The sequence below is a fragment of the Gouania willdenowi genome, chromosome 13 (genome assembly GCF_900634775.1).
Source record: "Gouania willdenowi chromosome 13, fGouWil2.1, whole genome shotgun sequence".
Lineage (NCBI taxonomy): Eukaryota > Metazoa > Chordata > Actinopteri > Blenniiformes > Gobiesocidae > Gouania > Gouania willdenowi.
This window is the reverse complement of record NC_041056.1, coordinates 17,440,283-17,468,024: the sequence shown is the minus strand read 5'-3', so window position 1 is coordinate 17,468,024 and position 27,742 is coordinate 17,440,283. Positions and strand designations below refer to the sequence as shown.

Genomic DNA, 27,742 nt, shown 5'->3' with positions numbered 1-27,742 from the left:
TAATTCATAAAGCAGCTTTATCGTACACACATACACACACACACACAGTGATGTTGTTCCCCATGAGTCTAATTACTGCCCTGGCTTTCAACTCATGTGCCACACTTGAGGAGTGGTGGGACATGATGAGACATGACTGTATATGACTAATACATGAAATGTGGGATGGAAATGACATTAAAAGCAATTTCCACCTTCAATGAAAAAAAGGACTCTCTTTCATCAACTGTAGACTTTTCATTTTCCAGTTACTATGAGCAACAGGTAATGATGCTTTTGTACGAGTGCATGCATATTCATGAATCTTTGCGGCAGGTGTAATAAGTGATGCGTCCAATTGTGAGACGAACATCAAAACACTGAGATGATGCTTTGCTTCTGTAACCACATGGATTCACACCTTCAGTGAGGCATCGCACGCTTTAACATAAAAGCAAAAATGCAACCATGCAGATTTTCATGACAAAAGATGCCCAGTCGACTCTCTGAGGAGAATACATTATGCTGATGGTAGTGATAAAAGCCTCTTTTGTGTGTGTGTGTGTGTGTGTGTGTGGGTTATGCAAGCTGGTGCCTCACATCTGAAGAAGCGATCATGTTTTTTTAAAGACTTTATATCAGTGGTTCCCAAACTTTTTCAGGTCGTGACCTCATTTTGATATAAATTTCTGGCGACCCAAGGGAATTTTTTTTACTTTTGAAATTAGTTTTTGATCATGTTTATGAAAGTGTGTTACAAATACAGAGAATACAGTTGTTTGATATTTATTGTGTGTGACATGTTCATTTAAAAAATTTAAAAATGATATGAATATAATTTTAGTCATAAAATATGTAATAATGTAAAAAAAAAAATCCAATTCATAGACATTTCAAGCATCCACATTTTAATTCCAGGCGACCCCAAAGTTGAAAATCACTGCATTGATGCATTAAGATGATTTGTATCTTATATAAACTCAACTGTAACAATAGAAAAGCTTGTGGTCTTGTTTTTTTTGTATTAACAAACATTATAAACTAATTTTAATGCAAATATATTATAAAATAACATATAAGAAGAATGCACTGTTTTAGCATTAGCATTAACATTGACTATACTGCCTATACCACAGGCCGGCTCTGCCCTGATCTTGTCTCTCAAGCACATTTTATTAAAAATGATAAATATTTGATGGCCTGACAACACCTAAAAAGATTTTATTTCTGATATATTCCTGAATTTAGCCAATTTACTTTGTGTGTTGAAGTTGGCTGATTTTTTCTTTATTTATATGATTATTTGCTTGCTAAAACATTGTATTATTGTAAAGAACAACAGACCTCCTCAACAATATATACATAATTTGAATATTTCTGTAAAATAAAAATGGTAGGAATGGTGAGTTACATACTGAAACATGCAGGCATTAAAAAAAAACAAAAAAAAAAACATATTAAAGTTGAATACCTTCTTGTTTGAGGACATATGACATTGTATTGAACTTTTTCTAGACTTAATCGCAAATCTAAAAATCAAATGTAACAAAGGATGCATGTGTCTTTGTTTGTCCTCCGTGGGGTCCCGACCCCAAGATTGAAAAACACTGCCTCATCCAAAAAAAAAAAAAGAAAGAAAAACACTGCCTCATGCAGTCTTTAAACACATGATTGATCTCTATTGGTGCATTAAGATTATTTGTATTTCATGTAAACTCAACTGTAACAATAAAAACATTGAGAAGGATAAATATGAATGACCAGTTATACAATTATATTGTTAAGGTAGAAATTTGACATTTTGCTCTTGCGTTGTCTTGGAAAGATACTGAAGTGTATGCATGCTTTGGTGATGCAGAATATATTTATGGAAATAATCAAGGGGAACAGACATAATGGCTTTGCTTTCAAGATGAAGTGATTGACCACCATGAGTGACAGAAAAGCCCCTCGTGATGCTGATTACCTCAAATTTCCCAGGATTATTTCAGTAATTTCACTAATGCTTTTGTTAGGCTGACTTTAGGCAAATGGCCTATTTTCTGATTGCTCTCATCTCAAGTAACTATTAACCAGATCATTGTCCAGGTCTCCATGTCCACCCACAAAAGGGTCTAATGTTAAAAAAATAACTCAGAATAACAGAGGAGATGATTAGGTCATTATAGAAAACTGAAATGAAATAAAATAAATTCAGAAAAGGAAAAATTAAATATTTTATTATATATATATTAAAAAATGTGTTGCTGACATCTAGAGTATAAATTTGGTACTACATTTAAGAGCAGGACTGATTCAGCAAATTAATAAACAGAGAATACAACCAGAGGTTCATGCACATACCTGTGTGCTGTGCACATTATTTATTATTTAATAAAATGTGTGTGTGTGTGTGTTTATTCTGATTAAAGACTAATTTCACAGATTTCATGCACAGACTCCATTTGTTAAATACCTTGTGCCATGAAAATTGCACCACAATTGTTGTTTTTTGTAAAAAAAAAAAAAAAAAAAAAAAAAATGGCAATCGACAAACAATTTTATTGTTTTTTTTATTACCTTATGTCGAACCGTGACCTAATTTAGAGTCAAATCTCAGTGTGTGGTTAGACTGAAGGAAGAACAGTATAAACAACAGGAAAACAGAGCAAATCACATGTGTACACCCAACAATAAGGAACTGTGTGCTGCCTGCATTATAAACTTTTTATTCTACATTACGTGTCAAACTCAAGGCCCGGGTGCCAAATCCGGCTCTTCAGAGCATCCGATTCGGCCCGCAGGAGAAAGTGAAAATGACAGAGAAAACATGAATCATTGTGTAAATTACCAAATATTTCAGTTATGAATTTTTATTGAAAAATCCTGTAATTTTTCTCAAATTATTCAACAAAAACTCCCTTAATTAAATGAAAAAAAATGGTTAAAAATGATCAAACAACACTTATTGGTAAGATATTGTTGATGACTTCCATACTTTGTCTAATATGTAACTGGAAGTGCAAACTTGGGCACATTAATGTTGAAATTGTTTGTTTTCCCGCCTAAAATCTGCAGCCCACTTGTGATAGAACTGGTCTGTAATTAGCCTATGAACTAAAATGAGTTTGACACCCCTGTTCTACAGGGTGGGGGACAGGATAAAACTGGAACCTGTGAGATAAGATAATCACAAATGCTGTGCATAGCCAAGGAGTAAAGAAATAATAAATGATTGAATCTGATAAGGTGTATAGTTGGTTAAAAGTGACTTATTTCACTGCATCAAATCCATCAATATATCTTCAAAGTCAAATGGAAGGAATACCTGCATCACTATTAAAGTGCATCAGTGCAGCTGTCAGTGATGGGCTGAAGAGTGAGTCTGTGTTTCTCCAGGATCTGAACATTCTACCTCCACAGGTAGGTGGCTGGTTGGGATGCCCACTGGGGGACGGACCTTTCTCACTGGGCTGAAGCCGCGTGGGGACGAGCCCGGGGAGTGGGCAGGGGATCGGATAGGCCGTAGAGATGGAGGGCCAGGATGAGGCTTGGGGAGAGGCTGTGCCAGTGGAGAGGGGCTGCGGGGAAACCTGCGGGGCGCGGACCAGACGGGCCGCTCAGTTCTGTTGGCGGTCGGGTAAAGGACGGGGACGTAGGTTGGTGGGACAGTTATTTCTGATTGGCTCAGATCATTGCCTGGACATTCTTCCATATGTTCCAAAGTCTCCTGAAACAGCATTTTAATGATTTAGATATTTCTAAAAGGATGAGCATGAAATGTACTGATTTCAGAGCTCGTTTTGCCGGAACATACTCTGGTGTCATGAGAGCACATTGTACTAAGATTGTAAATGTGAATATATGCACATGCCATCTACTGGAAAATCAATTTTTGCTAAAATTTTTTTTTTTATTTTTGTTTATTTTAGTTTTCAAAGTGAACATACACATGTTTTATTTGTTTATTGGATTAGGTTAAGGTTGAGATTAGGATTAGGGTTCGGGTTATAATCTCAGCACGGGGGTAACCTCAGTACGTGACATCGGCCCAAAGCAATTCTGCGCCCTTAGCAAGTAGATTTCACTGCCAATTTAGATATCCTCACACAAGAACATGAATATTTTGGTCTTTGATCTTTTCATTACTTTTTTTAGAAAAGAGGAACAGAAAATGGTTTCAAAATCATTACAAAATACATGTAAAAAAATGAACACTAAACATGATTTGCATGTAAATACATTTTAAATTGTAAAAAAAAAAAAAAAAAAAACAGTAAATAAGTGTCACAATGAATAAAGCACTGCAAAAAATAAATAGTTAAAGAAATGAGTATTAGCGCAACAAATGAGGGCAAATGAACAAAACAAATAAATTACAATTTCTTTTAAAAACAGAGAAATCTGGTGGTGCATTCTGCCTTTTCTGAAATATTCCTATATTTATGCACTTCTGAAAAAGTCAGAATTTGTCTCTAATTATTAAACTTGGTGGGTCGAAGTGGGCTGATTTTCTTAGGGTTTTTTCTTATGATTATTTGATTGCTAAAATACATTATTATTATTATTATTATTATTATTATTATTATTATTATCATTTTATATGGTCCCCATTATGCTTTCTAATTTGCATACTACTGTAAGAACAAAAACAAAATATAGTCACACAACAGTTTGTGTTACATACTAAAGCATGCAAGCATATACAAGCACATATAGAAAAACAAATATACTTACATTTTCATCGAGCACATAAAGAGGCATTGGACTCCTGCGACCTAGGGTGGATGGCTTGGGGACAACGTCAACTGCCAAACATACAGACATATAATCAGTTATATAATGATGTCATATAATGTCATACACATACACTGAGATACTCTATTCATTTATGAAATGTGCAAATATACAATCATCCAAATGAATTTTCCTGTTGTTTAGCCTTTACAAACCCAACTGCTATGAGTTAGGACTGATATTTCAGTGATTAAATACTCCTGTTATTAGGTTATCAATATTGTGTGAAAAAAGAAGCAACTAGAAAGTCGATTGCAAAGCTTTTTTTCCTCACCATCATGTCCATTCTCATTTTGCTCCACATAGACTGGAGCTCTTTGGGGGACAGGTCTATGCTTCTTCCTACACCAGAAGGATAAAAAAAGGGCACATATTTATTTCATTACCATAGTCAGATCACTGCTAAATTGTCGGTGTGGCAACATTGTGTCATTGTTTTAGTCAATTTTTACAACATTTCTATCGAGGTATTCATTTGTCTACGTGAGATTTGTTCTGTGAACTCGTGTTGATCCACAGAAGCACTGAGAGGGACATGGAAAGAGAAGAATAAAAAGAGGACAGAAAGAAAGGCAAAGGTATCAGACTTACTTGGAAGGTTTCCAACAAGCACACACAGTCACCAGGGTAATGAGGAGGAAAATGCCTCCAGTGGACAGGATGATGTATAGCGAGCTTCGTCCTACACCAGGGTTATTGGAGAGGTGGGATAAAACAGAGTGGACATTGCCTTTAAGTCAATGGAAATTCACTTTGAAGTCCTTTCTGTCCACACTGAAATTAGATCTGCTACTGTTCTTACTCTCCCACAGACATTGGTAAAATTAAGTTCATAATACCAAATTATTTAGCATCACACACAAAACATGAACATCATTTTCTTTGACCCTACTCAAAAGATTTTGTATGATGTTTGGGGAATAGTCAAAAGAACCAAAACTACTCTGCATTCATGATAAGTTGAGGTTTCATTTATTCAAACAAGGTTTTTCAGGAAATGTTTGAATCTCGCTGGAACAATTACATGGAAGTCAGGTATGGTAAATAGTAAAAGGACTAGATTTTTGTAGTCCTTTTACTACTTCCCTACATATCAGCTCATTCACCATTCAGGTCGACCACTGGTGTCTTGCCCAAGGACACTTCGACACATATACAGGTATAGACTGGGATCGAACCTCCAACCTCTCGATTCAGAAGACGACCTCTCTACCACCTGAGTCACGGTCAAAAGGTGATGAAACTTCAAAGGAACCTTCAAAGGAACCATCAAAGGCGATCAGCTGAACTCATCTGACGAAGACTGGCAGTTGACAGTCGAAACATGTCAGGAGATAAAAAAATTCCTGAAAAACTTTGTCTGAACAAACAAAATCTCAACTTAACGTACTGTTCAAAAAGAAGACTAAATTAATCTCGCTGGAACTACTGTGCGTGCAGTGTGAATAGAGCACTTATTGAGTGTCTTCATGTAGCACCTCACATGCTGCTGCAATGATAAAGTCAAGATTACTGAGGTCCACCGAGGCAAAAACATACTCCCCACCAGCCTCCATTTTCTGCTCCCTCCTCATAAATACCAGCCTATTCATTAGATTAGACTGCCTCTCTCTCACTCTCTCAGCCAGACATGTGGCTCCATACTGGCACCCCTTAGCCGCCACTCTGAGCCAACTCCGCTCCAACCGTGGCCTGGATTTTCATTCTTTGTAAACAGCATTGTGTTAGTGAGGCCTGCATGATGTGTAAACAGTTCATGCTTTCGATGGTAATTGCTTATGATTGTAAACAGAAAGGGGGTGGTGTAGAAAACGACGACCAACACGAACATTCACAGGCTGGTATCCCTAAACAATGTCGTTGTGGAGAAAAGGTTTCCCTGCCCTTTATTGAGCAAACAAACTACAATATTCTGTATTCTGACCACAGGGATGAGCATCTTTTATCACCGCAAGGGCCAGAAAAATGTGATGGTTCTGAACCATCCTAAAATTCATGTCAGCATTTAGAATAATGACCAATCTGAGCATTAGAACAAAGGGTTTGTGTATTTTTGTTGTTCATTAGGCATAGTTTATCTTATTTGTATGTTGGTTTTTTTCATGTTGTGTGTGTGTTTTTTTTTTTTTTTTACATGTTTTGTTGACATTTTGCATATTTTACACACCATTTTGTATGTTGTTGTTGTTCTCTTTTTGTGTATTTTTGGATTAATTTTCATGTGCCGACTTTGAGGACTGCATTATACTAGAACGAGGGCCAGATGTGGCCCCACACGGCTACTTGCCCACGTCTGCCATAGCTACATCCATAAGAGCTGCTGTTATTGCCAAAATTAAACAATCGCCATTTAACATGTCTTACAAACTCCCTTACTTTATCTGCTTTTAACCACATCACCTTGCTGAAGAATAACAGCATGTGTTATTATGAAGTCAATGTGAAACACTGCAAATTTCCCCTTTGTGGGACAAATAAAGGTTATCATCAGTGTACAGTAAGTGTTGAATATTCAGGAGGAAACTAACTTCCTATATTGGCTTTTCACAACAAAAGCCCCAGATATTGACCGTTTACTTGTAATGAACAGATTAACAGTTCAAACTTCAGTTCCTAATGTTATTATATGGTAGATTTTAGGAAAACAAAATACAACTGACTATATTGTATTTTTTTAACAAAACCTATCTCAGACTATTCACATGCAAACTGTTAGTTATGCAGGAAACTTTGACCATAATCATAAACAATAGAGTCAACGAGACAACAAAACATGGTAACAGGCGGCCATTAATGAATATTTCAGTGCATCCATCCGTCCATCCATCCATCCATCCATCCATCCATCCATCCATCGTATCTTGCCACCTACTGTAGACAGTAAGCTGATAGGGAAGCTCTTCAGGCTGCTGATGGGGTTCTCCACGGTGCACATGTATATGTCATCGTCCGACATCAGGACACGGGTGATGGTCAGCACCTTTGGTCATGTGATAGCAGCAGGTGTGAGTCATTGGTCAGCAGGTTGCCTGCTTTGAGCCATCCATAAATGGGCTTTGTGCCGTTATCGTGAGAACAGTGAAGGTGGAAGTGCTCGCTGTACTCCAGGACTGAGGAGGGCCATCATCTGAATGTAAGGCTTGGACACAGGCACTGTGGTGGACAGCAGGACACAAACAAACCAAAACAGACTGAAAGTGAAACAAGCTGAAATGTGGACAAACGGGAACTACCATTATTCTCTCCTGAAACCCTAGTTTTATAACTTTACATGTTGGAGTCATCAAATCCTCCAGTCACGTGCAGTCGGGGTAGCAAGGTAGGCAGTGCCTACCCAAGGGTGAATTGATATTTTGATTATTTGTTTTAATTAATATTATAATTATAAATTATTTATTTTTTCAATTCCGATAGCCTACAGTACCTATAAGTTTAAAAGTGTCAGCATTTTGTTGCGTTTCATAGACCAAATGACTAAACATTGCTATTTTCTGCTACTCTGCATAGTCTCACTACACTGTAAGGCAGGAGGGAGCCAGGAGGAGGCCACACCCTCTCCAAAGCACAATGCTGCTCTGCCTCTGGCCCCATAGCGTGTTTTTATGTGTTTGCGTATGGGCAGCCAAATAAAAACTATTTAGTAAAAAGGGAAGCTCTCTACGCTGCCTTTGGACGTAACCGCGTTATGCTAAATGCTATACGTAAGTTCACGGTGTATTAGTGAATTGATCCAGCGTGGCTGCTACAGCTCTAGCGAGTGGGCGAGATAACACTACACGAAGGATGACAGCGCTAGAGACGATAAAGACACTTTCTTTTGAGGAAAAACGGCAGCTTTTAAAAGATGGGAGACCAACACCTGAGCTACCAGACCTTCAGCAAAGGTAAGGTCAGAAAATGTTTCGTACTTTTCACAGTGAATGGTACAAAAGGAAGGATTGGCTTTGTGGATGCGCCTTACTGAGGCTGTTCCGAGTTGTTGCTGTTGTTGTTGTCTTTTTCTCCGTGTTTCTGTGTTTCCAACACAAACAACGGATCGCTGCTGCCGTGTCATGAGATATATCTTGTTGGGAGAGTATGGAGGCTATATTAAATAATTGCTTATGTTTCTTTAATGGTGTTTTGCCAGCAGAAACATATGAAATTGTCATTGGTGGTATCGATTTGCAACGTGCCTACCCAACCCTAGTGGTCACGGCACGTCACTCTTAACTCAGAAGACTCTGAACAGGCATTATTTTTTAAATAGTTTTAGTTACCATCAACAGTGAGTTCAATATAGTGCTCTCCAGTGAACGTATCATCCGTGATAGAGATTTCCACTTCATAGGTGCCTTCGTCCGACAGCTGTAGGTTGTGAAGAAAGTAGTGACCCATTCTCAAACACAAGTATACGGTTTCGGTATTCTGGTCTCAGGTTCCCAATGACATCTGTTCCTATGGACTGCACCACCGTGATGGGTTTTACTTTGTCCCTCTTTAGTTGCCACTTAATCACTGGCTTGTCTGAGCTGCTGCTGGAATAGCTGACAGATAAAAGCGCCTCTCTGCCCACCGTGCCCCTCACCACTTGGGTTTGGCTCGTCACATTGACCCCCGACACCCCACCTACGAGGAAAAGGAAGGAGACAATGGCAAGGTTGTGAACTAACCACTCAATATATAAAGATAAGACATTTACAGAAACTAAAGAAAAGCTGTCATGTTCTGCCAGTTATCAGAAGTTAGAGAATCACTGCAACATAATTTCATTTATCAAGTAAAAACATAAATTTGAAGTCAGACAAGAAGTACATCTTGTTGCGTCACCCTCTGGTTCAATAGATTACACCCCACAACACAATATGCACAATAGTATAGCATCACCTTGTACTTCCAACGATTTTCCTTTTTATATATGTTTTAGCACTAAAAGTGAACATGTCTGTGATTGAGTTTATTACTTACTATGTAACATTTTAAAGGCAATGGTATTAATACTCAGTATCACTTATGAATATCCAGGATTGTTCTCAGTATTACTTCACGTGTAAGTTATCTTCCAAAAACAGAAAGAAAAACAGTTTTTAGTCATCTTAATATAAGCGTACAATCCTTCAGTACTCAAGTAAAAGTATAAATATTTTAATAATAAAATGTAATAGTAAAAGCATTAAAGTTGCTTCCTTACATGAGTAAAAGTAGAAAAGTACATGCTATTAAATGTGCTTAAAGGGGACATATCATGCTAAATTCACTTTTTTAGCCCTTAAATGCATTTTGTTGTATATTTAGAGTGCTTAGAAGTACAGAAAAAATCAAATTAGTCTCTTCAGGTGCTCCGTTGATATCTTTATATTCTGTTTTGCTCATATTTTTCAATTTGTTTTGATTTTTCTATTCTCTATTACGTTTTTTGAACTATTACATCACAGTATTTGCAGCGGAACTGCCAAATTAGGACATCAACTCCAGGTCCAACACTTCGAGCAATCCACCATTTTTATTTCTCGCTTTTATTTTGTCGTCCAAGCTCAAGGATGCCGAAGTTAAGTTAAGTCAAAATGTTCGGTTGTTGGATGTAGTAACCCACACGCTTCATTACACCGTCTCCAGCATCAGAACCTTTTCAAAGTGCCTGGTTGAGTTTTATTTTTCACAGAAATGTACCCACATCTGTGGGTAACGTCATTTTTGTGTGCGCGAAGCACTTCAAGGATGACTGCTTCTGCAACCTCCGCCAGTATAAAGAAGGATTTGCCGAAAGACTTTGTCTGATTGAGGGTTCAATTCCTTCTATCTTTGGAGACGACGAACAGAGCACTTCGGTAAGCTGTAAATAACGCTAAAAAGTGTGATGATAAGACGTCCCTGTCATTGTTTTGTTAGCATTAGCAGTTGCACCGTCTTCAGACTTCATATGTTAGCGCTGTGTGTTCGTTTTAGATCCTTGATGATATGGCCTACGTGATTTAATTTAAGTCTAAAGTTTTCATTAGTCATTTCATTTTGCCGTTTTTGTCTTTGAAAAGACTGTATTAAAATGCATTTCGTGACGTTAGCTTGGCGCTAGCGTTAGCTCGGTGCTTGTGTTAGCTCACTTGTTAGGGTTCTGCAGGTTTATCATCTTCATTTTCATCTCCCTCCCCGGGTCACTCTGGCTCAAACATGTAAGGCTGGATGGACAAGTCTTCTGTTGTTGACATTTTGTAAATAACGTGTGAATAAAAAGTTTATGTGCCGCTACATAGCCGTATCTCTTCTATCAAACTACAAAAATGGCCGAGCAGGGTGGAGTTGAACCGAGTGTCACCTGAAGAGGGGGCGGGGTATGGAGTGTCTCATTTGCATTTAAAGAGACCGCACCAAACGAGTTGCTCTTAGAAGCACATCAGAAAAGGGGTAGAAAAGGGGCCTGTGGAGCTATAATAATGAGGAATTCAGACCCAAGCATTGCAGTTCCGCTTTATATAGACCACAACTGTATGATTTATATGTAAAAAGGAAGGCACTTAAAACCATGATATGTCTCCTTTAAGTGAAAAAAGAAAAAAGTAAACAAATGTCCCTCAATAATAATACAGGGTTTTTAAACCAGCAAATTCCCATATCTTTTATTTTTTAAAGAACTTGTAGAATACTGGTACATGGAATAAGTTAAATCTGTTACCTTTGAACACCTAGAGAATTTAGCATTCATAATAAATACAATGTGTGAATATAATGCGTCAATAAAACAAAAAGTGCAAATGCTCAATAAAACCCAGAGCAGCTTTTAGTTTAACATTTATAAAAACTGTTAAACATAAAACTAAGAGACCTAACAGATAAAAAGCTCAAACTACAAAAATGCAGCACAAGCACTACTGTAGCTTCTCCTCCAGCTTCATGTCATGTCATCTTCGAAGGTCTTAAAAGAAACAAGCTCTTGTTTAAAATGCAAGGAGTAGAAAGTACAGATATTTGTTTAAAATAAACACTCAAGTAAAGTACAGATACCAGAAAAAAACTACTTTAGTACAGTCACAAAGTATTTGTTCTTCGTTACTTGTCACCACTGGTTAGCACAGCATGCTAACAAACACATGCATGTTCATTCAGTTTTCTTTTAGGTCCATGGTGTCCTGTCATATTCATTATGACGTCTTTATTTCTTAGAAACGCTCTTTTAAGCTCTTGGCACACACAAGCAATACACCCATTTTGATTTGTATTCACGAGTTTCTTCATCATCTCCCACAGGACCAAGTATTAAAAGCGAGGGGCACATTTAGGCATTGTAGAGAAATATTGTCTTGGAAACAAAAACAGCCAAGCTGTAATGTTCCCAGTGGGGAAGGATTCTATAACTCAGCTTTAGCTGGACTCATGAAGGGCCAAACAGAAGCTGCAGACCCAGGGGGAACATCCAGCTGTTTGGCTTCTATGATAGAGAGATCAAACTAGGAGGGAAGGGGAGAGAGTGACCACTCTTTATTCTTTACAGTGAGGTAGCTCGCAAGGCATCGGCACATTGCCCTGGCAACCATTTGGTCCGCCTGACAGGGTTGCCAAGGGAATAGGACAAAGGGCACGATTGTTGGGACTAGTTTCCTCCCTTGAAAGGGAGGGAGAGAGAGAGAGAGAAGAGAGGAGAGAGAGAGAGAGAGAGAGAGAGAAAGCCGGAGAGAGAAATTCTTTGTCACTGGTGAAGTTGGAGATAGACACAGGATCCAGTGAATGTGATTCTAAGTAAACTGGGCCTAAAGTTAACTAATCATATACACCCTTTAAACCAACTATCATGTCAGAATCTGGTATTTGATATCCATTACTCTCTGATTATTCTGACCTAGTCTCTGGACACACAAACACGTCAGTTCACCAACTCTCCACATAACTTTTCATCATTGCACTTGACCAATGCATTTCCTTTGTGCACATCCTCAATGGGCCACACCAGACTCATTTGAGCAGAAAACTGGATCCCTAAGTGTAAAAGCATATTTCCTGACACTGGTGAAAGAGAAATGTGGTGTTTGTGCAAAGGAATTTATAATAAACATGACTTTAAACAGGCAAGGACCACTCTAAACTCTTCTTTAATGACCTTTTCTTAATACATCAGCTAATCACTTCACACTGATTTTTATGCACTATTTTCTTGGTAGTCCAAGTCATTTCTGACTTACCTGTTGCGAGAAGGAGGAGGACGAGGTTGAGGAGCGTCAGCGGCAGAGGAATGTCAGTGAATGAAGAGGAGGGTTTCCTCTCCACCTTCATCTTGTGTCCTGGGCCGAGTCTTTGCCTTCTTTAGTGAGCATGTTTTATCCACCCTGAACACGTCCCCAACAGCTCAACACTTGTCCTGTCTGCAACACTGGCCTCTGCCTGCCTGCCTGCTCCAACTGAGCCCCACTGCACCCCTGTCACAGCCAACAACGGCCAACTGTGTGTGTGTGTGTGTGTGTGTGTGTGTGTGTTAGAGACACACAAAGAAAGAGAAACAAAGTGTAAATACTCTCATGACTACAATTTGCAGTTTAAAAGAGACACTCAGGAAAATTTTAGTTAAGATTAAGTACAGTATCATGTATTTTAATGCAGAGGCTGCTTCTTTAGTTCCAGTGAGTTGAACTAAGTTTCTTTTTACTCTCTAAAATAAATAGCAAAACAGCTGAAAATTGTGAGCTACAGATTTTGACATTTAATTCTAAAGCCAAGATAATATTATTTCTTTCCCAGTTTACTTCCACTGATACTGGTGCCAATTAACTGTCAGGGTTTGCCAAAAAAAATCAAAGTGGTGTCCAGGAACAACTGTTGGCAAATGATGGAGGATAACCAATGTTGAGTAGAAGTGTGATTTCTTCTAAAAGTAAATTGTTTAAATTCTCCTGGTAATGTCTGGTGCAGTTAATGGCTAGAGATAATTTAATAGTATGAGGCTAAAGAGCAGACATTTTAAATCTGTTTTTAAAAAATGCATCAAAGAGCTCATCAATGGAAATGTGATTGTTATTCATTTGTAAAGCACTTTACAGTAAATTTTCCTTTAACCAAATAGGGAATGATTGATTGGTGGTATCAACCAAGATAATGATGCTCCATTTGAAATCAGTACATGACCCTTAAAAAAGGCTTTCCACTGAGAAGTATGATTGTGTATCGAAATGACACTTTTAACCATTAATTGGCCACAGATTTATTTTACTTAATAGTTGTTTATTAGCTCTCTCTGCTCTGGACCATGTTTGGTATAGGACTGATTATGAGCATTTAGGAAAGAACTTTAATTAATCTTTTTAGAATAAAAAAATCACAGAAAACTAGCCATATATATATATATATATATTAAAAAAAATAATAAATTAAAAAAAATTACAATTACAAAAATGTAATTGAAAACAGCTCACATGATTTTAAACAAACACATCAAATCAGTGATGAAAACTTTAAAACAAATAAATAATAAAAAAATAAAAATAAATAAAACATATGTAAATCAATTTGGGAAAGGTCCAACAAAACCTGCTTTAAAAGCAAGACATTTCAACTCAAATATATTCACAATGTGAAATAAATCAGATTAAAAAACAAAAACCCACATTGTTTGTAATCAGTTCAATAATGTAGACTTCAATACCCACTAAACCTGCCTGATACAGTACTTAGCCCATAGTAGATTGTTACTATACATCTTGTGCATTAGGCAAATGTATTCATTTTTAGATATAGTCATCTATATTTGAAAAAAAAAAAATAATAATCAAAATCAAAAATCTATTAAAGGATTGGACTACTTAGAAAGATGTTTTTCCCCTTTCTTTCAGTTACTTAAACCGTTATTTCTCATTCAATGATTTTAAGCTATGGTTGGGTAAAAATGCATAAAACATTAAAGTTGGTAACTACTGATTCCTTGGTATAATACACCTCCCAAAAAACTCTTTATAATGCTAATATGGAATATTTTCTCTATATATAATCTAGATTTAACTACAATTACATATGACAGTATGAGAAAACCAAATAGAAACCCAGTCACACTGTGCCTGTACATCTTCCTCTAGGTGGTGCAAATGTTTCAATGAATGAAAACTGTTGAACTGAATGATAACATAAGAAAGAGGAGATATTTTAATAACACTGTCATTTATTGGGTGTTTTTGGGGTCATTTGAGTATTAATGTGTTATGTATTTGAAGCTAGCTGAAAAGAAAAAGGCAAAAGAAAATATAGCATATAACAACTTCATTTTGGAGCACTAACTTCTAAGTGACAAACTGTCATCCAATGTTACATCAGCATTTGACACTTCTGTCTTCAGCATTTTGTTTAACATCAGAGGATAAAGAGCTTAATATTGGAAAAGTTGTGTCTGGAGGAACAGTTGCTTTCCAGTCTCCACTCTCTGAGGGAGGACTGACATTCCTGTGAAGTGAGCCATCAAAGTTAAACCTCTCCCCTCCACCTCTGCTCTGTGTGAATCCAACGTCCTCTCATCTTCTAACGCTCTAAATTGAGCCCGTAGAAGAGGAGGGTCAGAAGGGAAAAGACTGAGCGTGTGTGTCTCAGCCAGTTTTAGTGAAAAGGATTTGACAGGAACCATTGTAAGGTTTGGGCCGCACCAAAAGTGATCCTCATAAAATGACATCAGAATGAGACACATATCATAGATAGTGGTTCATTCCTTTTTTATTTCACATGGGCTGTTATTCATGCAGCTGTTTCATATTCATTCGTTGATTTTATTTCACTCAATACATGCTTTTTAGAGGTGTATATAGTACTGATATACCCTACTCAAGTAGAAGTACTGTTACTTGATTACAATTTTACTCAAGTACAAGTTAAAAATAGTTCATATTAGGGGTTGAACAGACTAGTCAATTAGTGACTAGTTGACTTCAGTGTTGTCTTGCCACTCTGTCCACGTGACGTCAAACAAGTCGCAGTACTTGACTTTTTCCCAAGATGGTTGGGGCAAACACAGCAAACGAGGGTCCTAGTACCCCAGTACAGCAAGGCAGCACAACATCAAGCGTTTCACGCTCCTCCCTTGCTTTGTGCTCAAACTGCAGCTGGTAGGCAGATCTGGAAAACATCAGCAGCGCAGGACGGAAGCTCCGTTAGCGCGGGAAGACCGCTGTTGTGCCAAAATCTGTGAACCAAAAAAATCTGTGACCGCAGGTGGTGACAGTTTCCAACCCCTGCGGCTTCTCGGTGGACATTTACTCCCCTAAAACTCGCTTGCAATTCTTCTTCAGTCTGCATTACTTCAACCCCCGGAGCGTCATGTTTAAGGGGGAGTAAATAGCTCCCTAATAGCTACAAAGAGGTTTATGTAAATGACATAGCACTCTTCTTCCCTACCGCAGAGAAGCCGCAGTGGTCATGGATTTTTTCGGGTCACAGATTTTGACACAACACCGGCTTCGGTGAAGGAAGCCGAAGCTACCGTAAAAACAGCCCAAACGAAGTCGAAACGCTTGGCTCTGAGGAAGCCTCGGGGCTTAACAGTTACTGTAGACTCACGGTAGGCGAAGCAGCAGTGTTCCTGGGTTTATTCAGCTTTTATAGCATGTCCCGTGTCCCAGGCTGGTGTTGTGCCAAAGTCTGTGACCCGAAAAAATCTGTGACCGCTGCGGCTTCTCGGCGGTAGAGAAGACGAGTGCTAAATCTCTTCGTCGCTATTAAGGAGCTATTATTATACTCCCCCTTAAACATGAAGCTCCGGTGGGTGAAGTAAATGCAGACTGGAGAAGAATTAGAAACGTGTTTAAGGGGGGAGTAAATGTCCACCAAGAAGCCGCAGGGGTTGGAACCTGCCACCTGCGGTCACAGATTTTTTTGGATCACAGATTTTGGCATAACATCGGCACTCGGCTTCAGCTATTGGTGACGTCATCGACTAGTCGACGTTGACTCGACTAGTATGCACATAAAGTCAACCTTTAAAATGACGTAGTCAGTCAACCTCTAGTTCATATAAATAGTACTCAAAGTAAAAGTTACTGGTTACTTTCATGCCTCCATGTTTATTTTTGGTAATAATTCATACCACGTTCCCTTGCATACAGTAAACATCTCATGTATAATCTTAAAAAGGCAGAGACCAAATTATGCACATTTGCAACTAAAATTATTTTCCACAAAGGGATCTGTATTAATGTAAGATTTCGATGGTTCTCTTTCAAGCAGTCAGGGCCGGCCTTCCGAAAGGCAACACAGGCGGCCGCTTAGGCCGCCATCTGCTGGAGGGGTGTCAAATTGCATTCCCATAATTTTTTTAATTTTTTTTATTTAATAATAATTCAAAAAGTTATAATACACGTGAAACACACTCTTTACAATCACTGTACATGCCATCTCCTCATTGAATATTAAAATTCAAAATCTATAATTATACCTGCTAATCATCTGCCCATATTTAATATTTATTTTAATTATTGTTCTACTCTATACAATTCTATTGTGTTGTTTGCACATTGTGTTCTTTGGTTTTAAGATTTGTGTTACTGACGAGTAATACCAAACAGGAAAGTAGAAATTTCCTTGTGCTGAAACTTTTATATTTTTTATTTTAGCATTTAATGGCACTGTTTTGCATTGCTTTTGGATTTTGTACCATTTTCATTGTTCCCTCGAGACATTTGCGCCATACCTGTTGGTGTTATATTGTATTATTAAAATTTTTAAAATAGGTTGTATTTCTTTTCAATGGCTTGTTGTGTAATAGAATTGCATTGTTTTTGTTTTGATATTTAAAATAAATAATAATGTGTAGACACTGTGTATAGACTTGAAAAAACCAAAAAAAAAAAACTTCTAACAAAAATATCTAATTTTATTAATTAATTCTTGCCTAGAGCACTGAATAACCTAAAGCCAGCCCTGCAGGGAGTGAAAAATAAAGGAAACTGAAAAAGCCAGTGTCGTAGTACTGGACATTTATTTTTCACACCATGCAGCATTAACAGTACACCCCTTCACAAACAACAAGTCAAATTCACACAGAGAAAAAAACCCCTAAATAGATAATGGACAAACCCATTAGTCCATGGGTGGGTGACTTCCACATTTAGCCAATTTCAACACCAATACATATTTAAAAAATTCAACAAAAACATTTAACAAAAATAGATCTTTGTCTATTTATCAATAGTTTTCCCAAAGATGTATTATTTATACTGTACCCTTTAACTTTAAGCTTTCTATCCCTAAAACTCCCCTGTCTCTGGGCCACACATGGTTCTGTCTGATTGGGCTGATTGTCTGCACCTGGCTTGCACTGTCAGCGCCCAATCCTTTCGCAGGCCTGATCGTTTCAGATCCTTTTAACGCATGCGCATAGACTACGTCAGTCCCTTCACTCGCAATCTTTACGACAGAGCTCCTGGGATGTGAATCGTAGACTGTAAAAAGAAAAAAACGGCCATACGATGTTTGTTATCTTAATAGTACACATTTAAATATGTGACTGTTTTGTGGTGTTTTAATTGTTAATGTTTTTTTAAAAAAAAAAAGGATAAAAACACAACATCAACAATCAAAAACCAAACAGAAAAAAATAAATTGGAATTCACTCAAAACATAAATTTCTAATTATTTTTAAATCACAGGATTCCAACCTTTTAAATAGTGCACAAACTGCCCTGGGAGCCAATGTAGGGTTCAGTGTCTTGCCCGAGGACACTTCAACACATAGACAGGGATTGAAACCCCAACCACTCAATCAGTGTTGTTTATTTCAAACAATGAATTTGTGAGATCAAAATATGAAGGCGGAGTGCATAAACCTGTACAGTGAGGGATGGGTCACAACAGCTCCCTCACAATAAAATAAAAGGTAGCAGTTGGACTGGGGCTAAGGGACTTGCTCAACATCCCACAGTGATGCTGTTTTGGTACGGTACATTACGTTTATTCTGGTTGGTCGGCTATGATGTGACGCATTTGATTGTTGCCTGGTCATTTCATTTTTTGTAGTTTCACAATGTCCGTTGATCATTTTAAAATAAAAATAAATAAATAAAAATTATAATTTACTCAGCAACGCTGAGGTGTTGAAATCTAATGAATGATTTTACTTCCTTTAAAACGTACTTAAGTACAAGTAAAAATACTGAATTTAGAAATATACTCAAAAACGTACAAGTACCCATAAAAGCAACTCAATTACAGTAACGTGAGTACTTGTAATCTATTACATTCACCTCTAATGCTTTCATATTATTGCACATGCTGGTTCATTCTTTCTCTGTTCAGATGGTGAGATATGTGATGGCGTCCTCTACTGTTTGTCATGGCCTATTCATCTGTAATTATCAGCCTGGAGAAGGGAGAGCTTTCTCACTGACGAGCTGTCAGAGAATCAACCAACCAAGCACAAGCCAGTCCTTAAATCAGTTATTCATTTTTGGACAGCCTCTCCTTCTCCTCTTTTAGATTTCAATCTGCAGCACCTAGTGGGTGTTGTGCTATCTTTGGAGGTGTGCAGTGTATTGATTGTTCACCCACAGTCACTAAAGAGACAAGAGAACGTGGTCGTGGCACCTCTGGGACTGAGTAGGAGAAAAGAGAGAACAGGTCCAAAAAACCCCGTTGAGGATGTTTTATGAGCCGGTGGTGGAGGAGGAAGAATGTCAGCTTTGAGAAAGAAATGTTTGTGCTCTGGCTTATATCAAAAAAGACAGAAAAAAGCAAACCACAGTGAGCAAAAAGATGCTGGCGCTTCCATTTGTGCAGCTGGTGATGCAGCTAACGACAAATGTGTGACATTGGGTTTGAGTCCAAAACAAAAATGCTGAAATATGGCTTGTGTTTTTTTTTTTCGGTGTGAGGATGCTTGTACTGTTTTAGTTTGTGCAGTGTGCTGTGGCTCAGATGTGTGTGGGTGGGCTGAGTGGGAGCTCCTGGAGGAGGAAGATGCTCCATCCTGTTTCTCATAAAATGAACAAGACTCGCTTCAGCAGATGGATTGAACACGGACATCGTCTTTTGCGGCAAAAACAACTGTATCCAATCTGTAGTACACTATAGGTAAACATTCACATTTATCATAAAATGCATTGTTCACATGATGAACACAAAAACAGAGTAGAACAACTTTTTAGATATTTGTTCAATTATAACCACACAGATTGTTAATTATTTAATTTTTAAATGACAGAAATACACTTTTACTGAATAAATACCGGTAATTCAGTGTCTTTTGTGATACAGTTCATATTTCTGCTGTTTCAAAGGCATAAAAGCAGATCGACATGCAATTATACAAACACTGAAGCAGTAAAGATGTATAAAACACATTTAATTCTGTGTTCAAGTTGAGTTTATTAGCGTAATTTCCATGAAGCTACACCAAAGCTCAGTTTAAAAGCATTACACATCTGCAAACTTTTAACAGTGCAACTTTACACACAGTATTCAATTGAAGTAAAACTCACCAGCACAAAAACTAAAAAACAACAAAAAAAGAAAACATATCAAACCCCTTTTCCTATAACGTTAATATGTATCCAATAGATCATGAAATCAATAATTGAATTTGTCTGGAAGATCAGAATCGTAAAAAAATAAAATGCTTAATGTGAAAAAAATCTGAAAGATGAACAAAACATATTTAGCTATGTTTGATTTTCCATAATTTGTTTGACATCTGAATCTTTTTGTGAGCAATCGTCGATACATGCACATTAGAAAACCGAGCAAAACAGGAAATAATCCAAGCTACACAAAAAAAAACAAAAAAACAGTGAGGCATACATGGTTTGTACACAGAAAGTGTGAACGAATCAATCCAAAAAAAGCCCTGATTAGCATTAGGAGACATTCATTTACACATTCACAGATCATCATCTAAAAACTAGCACACCACCAGAAGTTTCACAAGTACATGCAGTGAGTTGCAAATTCTGGTTCAAAGACATCCGCACTGATGATGTTGCTGAAGAAGCGGAGAAGGAGTGTCGAAAGTTCACAAAATCCACATAACACGCCCTCATTACTCTTCAATCTCTACTGCTAACTTTGTGTTGGAAAACAAAACAAAACAAAAGACTGGACTCGTGCCCTAGAGCCTGCTTTAACCACCTGACTGAAGCTAATCGCTCACCACCTCACTTCTCCTCTTGATCAGGACAGTGACGTCGCTGCTCTGGCTCTGGCATCATTTTCTACTGCCCCCGATCTTCCTGTCTCTAGAAAAAGAAAACAGATCAGCTGTGAGACAAGTTTGTGTTTTCACTTTTGAGGTTAAGTTTACACGCCTAATGCACAGGTTTTGGGTTAATCTCCTGAAAAACCAATAATAATGCATTGGATTTTATACAGTGTTTTTTCATAGATACATTGCATTATTCTTTCATTCCACACACGGTGGTGGCAAGCTACTATTGTAGCCACAGCTGCCCTGGGGCAGACAGACAGAAGTGAGGCTTCCATAGTGAACAATCGGTCCCTCTGACCAGCACTAACAATCACTCACCACATTCATACTTGGCAATGTGGGTAAAGTGCCTTGCCCAAGGACACAACAACAATGACTTGGCTTGAGCAGGATTCAAATCCCCCATCCCTTCGGTAACTAGACAACCCTCTCTACCACTGAGCCCCATTTGGTCACCCTAAATGTAAAGGGAAATGCAGTAAAACCTAGGTTTGTTAGTCAGATACAATTCATAAAGTGATGCTTAAGAAATCTGTCTTGATTAGTATATTTAAAAAAAAAAAAATCAATGTGATATTAAGAACTGCATTACTTATGAAACATATTAAAGCCAATACGTTTGAGAAAAAAGATTGAGTTACAGTCCAAGAGTACCAATAATTCTGATTGGGCTTCCCAAGCATATATATATATATATATATATATACATACACATACTATGCTGCTAAAAATGTATAAATGTAATCGGGTTAGCAACACAGGAACCATAATAATACTTTGTTGTACATTATTTCCTTTTGCTACTGGTTGCACTGGTATTCTTGTCTTCTTTTCTTTTAACCAAAGACATACCTTACGCCATGGAAGATTCCAGTAAATTCAAGAGAGAGATTCTGCATCAGTTTAAAAAATTTCTATCTCTTTTGATTGGCGGAAAAAAAAAAAAAAAAAAAAAAAAAATCATATATCTGTTTGTAGTTCACCGATCATATGAAATTTGACTTAGTTATGTTGGGTTGGTTCCTCAATTAGTTTCATACATCAGATCAGGATTGCACATTTCATTGTGATTTAAAAAAAAAAAAAAGTGGGGGTACCCATACATTTGGACCTAATGTGTCATTGTTGATAGGGATATACATTTCTTACGAGTATTTAAAGTGTGAATGATCATGGTGATCCAGATAACTGCCAATATCTGCCAAAGAGGACATTTGGCGCTTGGCAGAGGTGAGTGCTCTTGTTTCTCTATATATTTATTTGCACCAACCCACCAAAACAAATGTGTTGGAATTGTCTAAACCAGGGGTCAGAAACACCAGGTAACCTGCAAGGACCATGTGAGGGGCCCTCAAGGCTGTTTTAACAGTAGCAATAATCACCAATGAGCTCTGTCTAAAATCTGGTTTACTTGTCAGGCACAGATGACAGATATAAGAGCTTTAGTGGAGTTAAATAGTGGTGCACTTGACAAGTTTTTGTATGAAATTAACTTATTTATCTGTTTTCTGACCTGTTTGCTCATTTGCAGAGTTGCAGGGAAGTTGCTTTTAGTGTTCTTCTAATTCAAGTGAAATCAATCAAGTAAAATTTTAGTATTTCAGAAGTGTATATTTAACTGGTGGCCCTTTGGATCATTCAGTATCTTTAAAGTAGCTCATGGTTTCAGGAAGGTTGGTGACAGGTGGTCTAAACTATATCTGGAAAATACAAATGCTTCTACTTCTGATTCTAATACAATTGGGAAGTCATAGGCTTTAATTCAATGAGTGGCATTCACTTCTATAGATGTGAATTGTGTTTTTCGGCTGGGGTTGCTAGGAGACAGTGTGACGAAACTCTCCAATGAATATTTAACTTGTACAATGATGTGTAGTGACCAACCGGGTGACATGTAGGTGGCAGCAGCACACCTTTGGATGAGAGATCACCCATGATGGGCAGAGCTCAGAGGGAGAGGAAAGGAGTTTACAGGACAGAAAATGGCGCTACGAGAGTTGATGCTGAAGTTCCCAACAGCTCACAGCAGCGCACACTAGACCAGAGCATGTGTGGAACTAAGTGGACTATTGAGAGTGTCGCAATGGTGAGAGAAAACGATAAAAAAAACGGGGCAAGCGCTGACACTCGGTATGTTTGGGAGGAGGAGGAAAGTTGCGTGTGGGGAGAATGACGGGGGGAGAGACTTGGACGACGGCCAAATACAGTAAGAAAACCATTCAACTCTAACCCAGATAGCAAAATAATAATAATTTTGCCATCAAAAGCCTGTTCTCAGTGTTGTTTTTGTAGTTTTATAAAAGGAAACCAATGTTGAGGTGTCCCTAAAGCAAAAAAAAAAAAAAAAAAAAAAAAAAATTGCTTCAGTCACTAATAGGTTTTTTGCAGAAAAAGCTGTTTTTCTCAGCTTTTTGTCACAAACTGGCGATTTGTGTGAAACTCTATTTAACTGCTGATTACGGAAGAACAAAACATGCTAGAAACAAAATTATTTTTTCTGTTGAAAGTAGAGAGAGATGTCAGATTGTCATAGCACAAAATATTCTGTTTGTCAAAATGCTCTAAAACGGCTGGCACTGTGGGTAGAATTTTTTTAAATGGCTGGCACTGAATGAGTTAATATTCCATTATTTTTAAATAAAGTATGTTGGATTTAAATGAAGTTATTAATTTGTCTTATTTGTTGCTTTAGATCTAAATGCACCAATTTGAAAGAAAAAAAAAAAACTGTGATGAGGCTGCGGAATGGTGTCTCTCTTGCCCATCAAACCTGTAAAAACACAAGTTCTTCGATGATCTTACAGAGCTTGACATTTTCAATGTCAAGCGAACATTTTTGAGCATCAGACACATCAGAACACTGTTGAAAAGTGCTTTCTACAGTTGCTGTTAACAGAAAGAGGCAATTGAAAGATTCAATCATGAGCTGAAACCCTATGGGGAAATTATATGAGTCACTCAGTTCTGTACTGCTTTAATCACACTTGGTTTACACCATAAGGGGCTTTAATTGATGTAGTTAATTATGTAAAGCATTTAAATGGGTTCCTTGCGTGTAAAATGGTAAATGATAAATCCTGCTTGGAATTATGCTCAAGTTATGAGTTGGAGAAAAGCCTTTACCATCATTTATTCATTGCACTATTCTGCATGCATGCTTGTCTGTATTTGGTAGTAAGGCGGTTCCAGGGTTTACACTTTTCCCTCATGGCAAGAAGACTCTATATCTGACTGCCAGTGTGTACATGGGAGCTTTCCTCCAGGCACACTGAGTGATCTAAAAATATGACTTTCAGTTTAAGTGGAGTCTTTAAATTGCACAAAGGAGTGAACGAGTGTGTGACTGTGTTTGTCTGTCCCTTTGTATTGGCTCACCAACAGACTGGCATCCTGTTCAGCGTGTATGACCATGTACAGCAGTGGTGCCAAACTTATTTTAGTCTTTTTTTTTAGTTTAGCCACATATGGCACTGTTATCCTAATCTGGGCATCATTAGAATACTATCATTATTAATAGTAATTCACTCTTCATTTAAAAAAACAACATCTTTTCCGACATTAACTAACGTCAAAAGAAATCATCTGGAAATCAACGATAAGGTGTTTTGCTTAATGTTTACCCTTTTCTCTCAAAGGTTTTCCTTGTGCTTTGAGTTTCATTTCAGGTCAAATTGACCTGTTTTAAACTTAAAAGATCTTGAGAAAATTGTTTGTATTCTTTAATGGTAAATTTACTTGATTTATATAGCGCTTTATCCCCTCACTGAAGTAGTCTCAAAGCGCTTAATAATGTCAGCTCATTCATTTATACACACTCACATTCCCACACCAATAAGACTGAGCTGCCATGCAAAGCACTGGTCAACCACTGGGGAGCCACTTAGGGTTCAGTGTCTGGTCTAAGGACACATAGACATGTATAAACTGGGATCAGAATATGTTATATTTAATATGTTGTTTTATCAGAAGTAATAAAGTGGTGTAACATTAACAAGTTTGAACATGTATTTTCTTGAGGAAAAATGAGTGAATCATCCTAAATGAACCATTACTTGTGAGAGGCAAGAAACGATGCACTAAAAAATGATAAAATAGTGAGTAATAGAGTTGGTAAATACATATTAACTATACTTATTGGGATTTTTTAATATGATTTTGGATGTTTTGGATCAATAAACATGTACCGGGTCAATTTGACCCTAGAACATTATTGGTGTTCCTGATAAAATGAACATTACAAGATCATTAAAACATGTATGAAGTGATAAGAGTAATAAAGTGTTGACAACAATCCTCTACCAACTTTTCAACATTTTCAAAAGAGTAACTCTTTCTTGAGTATATTTGTAGTTGTACTGGATGGACTTCTTCCATTCTTACCAGTGGGGACAATGGTATACTTGACTAGTGTTATGGGACAGCCTCCCCTCACCTCCTCTGCTTCTGCTTTGTCCTCTGGCTTCATCTTCTTGCGAGTCATGTGACCACGGAAACCAGCCTGGATCTTAGCAGCAGCTCTGTTGGCCTCAGGATCATCTAGAGGAATATCCATGATGTCCTCCTCCTCCTGGGGCCGGCTACACTCCTCCTGTTGGCAAAACACATGCAGGGGAGAGAATGAGATAATTACATGTCTACATGAGTGTAGAGTCAGCCAAGATTTGTATGTTGAATTAAAAAAAAGAAAGGATGACACAGCAAAATCGTTGCTGCAGTCATTCAGTCTTCTGTCCCAAAAGGAAAGGGCAGACGGGCGTAACTTCTATGTTACTGTAAAGTGTCAGGGGAGTTGGGCTAAAAGCACATGTGTGAAACTCATGCCCCGGGGGCCAAATCCAACCCTTTGGAGCAACTAATTTGGTTCGCAGGAGAAAGTAAAATTGACAGAGAAAACATGAATCATTGTGTAAATGAAATTCAACAATATTTGAGGGGGGTCACAGTTTTTCTGGTGGTCATTTTTAATGTTAAACAGTTGAAAAACACAAAAATGATATCTATCACTTATTAATTAGACATTGTTGGTTTCTTACATAGTTTGTATTTCATGTATACATAGAAATGCAAACTAGGGCACAATAATGTTGAAATCACTCATTTTCCCACGTGAAATCTGTGGCCCACTTGAGATCAAACTGCTTTGTATTTGGCCTCTGAACTAAAATGAGTTTGACACCCCTAGACTAAAGCCGTTTACAAGTTATCTACACTAGAGTTGGCATTTTGTGACACATCATGACAACATACATAAATTTCTTACAAAAAAAAGAAGCAAATCCTTGTGTCAGTGTTCTACCTCAGTAAAGCGGTGCATCAAGTCTCCAGTGAAACCCCTCTAGTGTAGGAGTGTGACCACCCACCTGCTCAGTCAGCGTTCATTAGCCTCTCTGTCTGACTGCTCACAGAGCAAAGATACAGCTCAGATACAGAGCGGCTGCACTGCATGTCTCTGGCAACACAGCTTCGAATAATTCCCATATGTGTTTACTGACTGCAGGGTTGTTTTGAAGCAGGCTGATGCACATCCCGTGTCATAACATTCATCTATTATAAAAGTTTAAAAGGGACTCCTGTCGTAGCCATTAAAAAAACATTCTCATTGCATCATGAATGCACAATGAGCATCAGATGGAAAACAAGAGTTATAAAGAAATGTATAACGAATGACAATCGAGTATTAAGTACAAATACATGCATAAATTGCAAATTACAAACTGAAGCTAACCAGCAAGATTGAACTTCAACAAATTGGCAAAGTACCAGCACAAATTAGATTTTAGCATATATAAAAAAGTTATTTTCAAGAATCTACTCACATTGTGACAGTCCATTTCTTGCTTTAGTCTGATCTCAGGTGCGTGCAGCGCCAGGTGAGTTGACCTGATACAACTTGCGTGCTTTCAATTTCTAAGCAGACCAAGCAAAGCTCTCTATCAGTGACGGTCCCAGCTATAATACAGATGCCTAAAACTGGTGCTTCCTAACAATTACAGCGCTCACACACAAAGCGAGGGAAACAGAGACATACAGTAAAAGCAAGAGAGAGAGAGAGAGAGAGAGAAAGTGAGAGAGGAAAAAGGGAGGGAGGGAAGTCAGACCTCCTGCAATCATAACAGCATGTGTTCCTTCATTTCAGGCTCATTAGAGTTGCTGACCTGCGGTGTTAGTTTTCCTATTAGAGATCATGAACAAGCCCTGGGATTTATAAGAACAGTTAAATAACCAGACATGACATAATGTAGACCTGGTTTTTGTGTGCGTGATTTAAACATTTTTCAAATCAGCTTTTTTACATAAGCAACTTCTACAGTCTGGCACTGCTGACTTTCACACACCAGTGTTATCATAGTAAACTTGTGGAATAAAATCAAAGCACCAACACGGAAATACTATGCAAAACCCAGATGGCTATTAAACAATCATTGCTGACTTTCAAGTTCTACTAATAGTGTAAAAACAAAACAGTTTAAGCATCTTGGGCTGTTTTGCACTCGGAGGTGTTACATTTATTAGAGGCAGAGTGAGCGATCAACCGCTCCATCTCTCTGATCCCAGCTGGTACGGCCACCCACACGCCTCTGCGAGCCTCAGAGACAAGACGGAGAAACAAAAAAAACATCCATTAATCTGAGTTATATCTCTGACATTAACACACTCCAGCAGTGCTGTTGGTTTGCTTGCCTTAAGACAATATATGATTTGAGCATGCCTAATTTCACCGAACGACTGCATTTATTAATCAATGTTCTTTAATCTAGTGGTATTATAGGCACGGGGTAATTACATTTGATGAATCACAATGTACTTTGTCTGCTCATGTTAGGTCAGCCATGAGCAAAGCTAATGTAGCATGTA

General features: G+C 37.8%; 2 protein-coding genes across 2 annotated transcripts; both read right to left on the bottom strand.

The window, feature by feature from the left end:
* Positions 1–2,855: 2,855 nt before the first annotated feature.
* Positions 2,856–13,139, bottom strand: hepacama (hepatic and glial cell adhesion molecule a). Its single transcript, XM_028464894.1, is given in 11 exon segments — positions 2,856–3,688; positions 4,696–4,766; positions 5,030–5,097; positions 5,347–5,437; positions 7,628–7,642; positions 7,645–7,740; positions 7,743–7,872; positions 7,874–7,908; positions 9,015–9,117; positions 9,119–9,363; positions 12,906–13,139. Coding segments are annotated over 11 exon segments (1,314 nt in total). The 5' UTR covers positions 12,997–13,139; the 3' UTR covers positions 2,856–3,319.
* A 6,893-nt stretch (positions 13,140–20,032) lies between these two features.
* On the bottom strand, positions 20,033–26,916 carry nrgna (neurogranin (protein kinase C substrate, RC3) a). The gene is made up of 3 exons (XM_028465725.1): positions 26,704–26,916; positions 25,320–25,475; positions 20,033–20,918 (listed from the first exon to the last, which is right to left on the bottom strand). Exons 1-3 carry the CDS (start codon positions 26,716–26,718, stop codon positions 20,895–20,897), a joined length of 195 nt encoding a protein of 64 aa, XP_028321526.1. The 5' UTR covers positions 26,719–26,916; the 3' UTR covers positions 20,033–20,894.
* Positions 26,917–27,742: the final 826 nt, after the last annotated feature.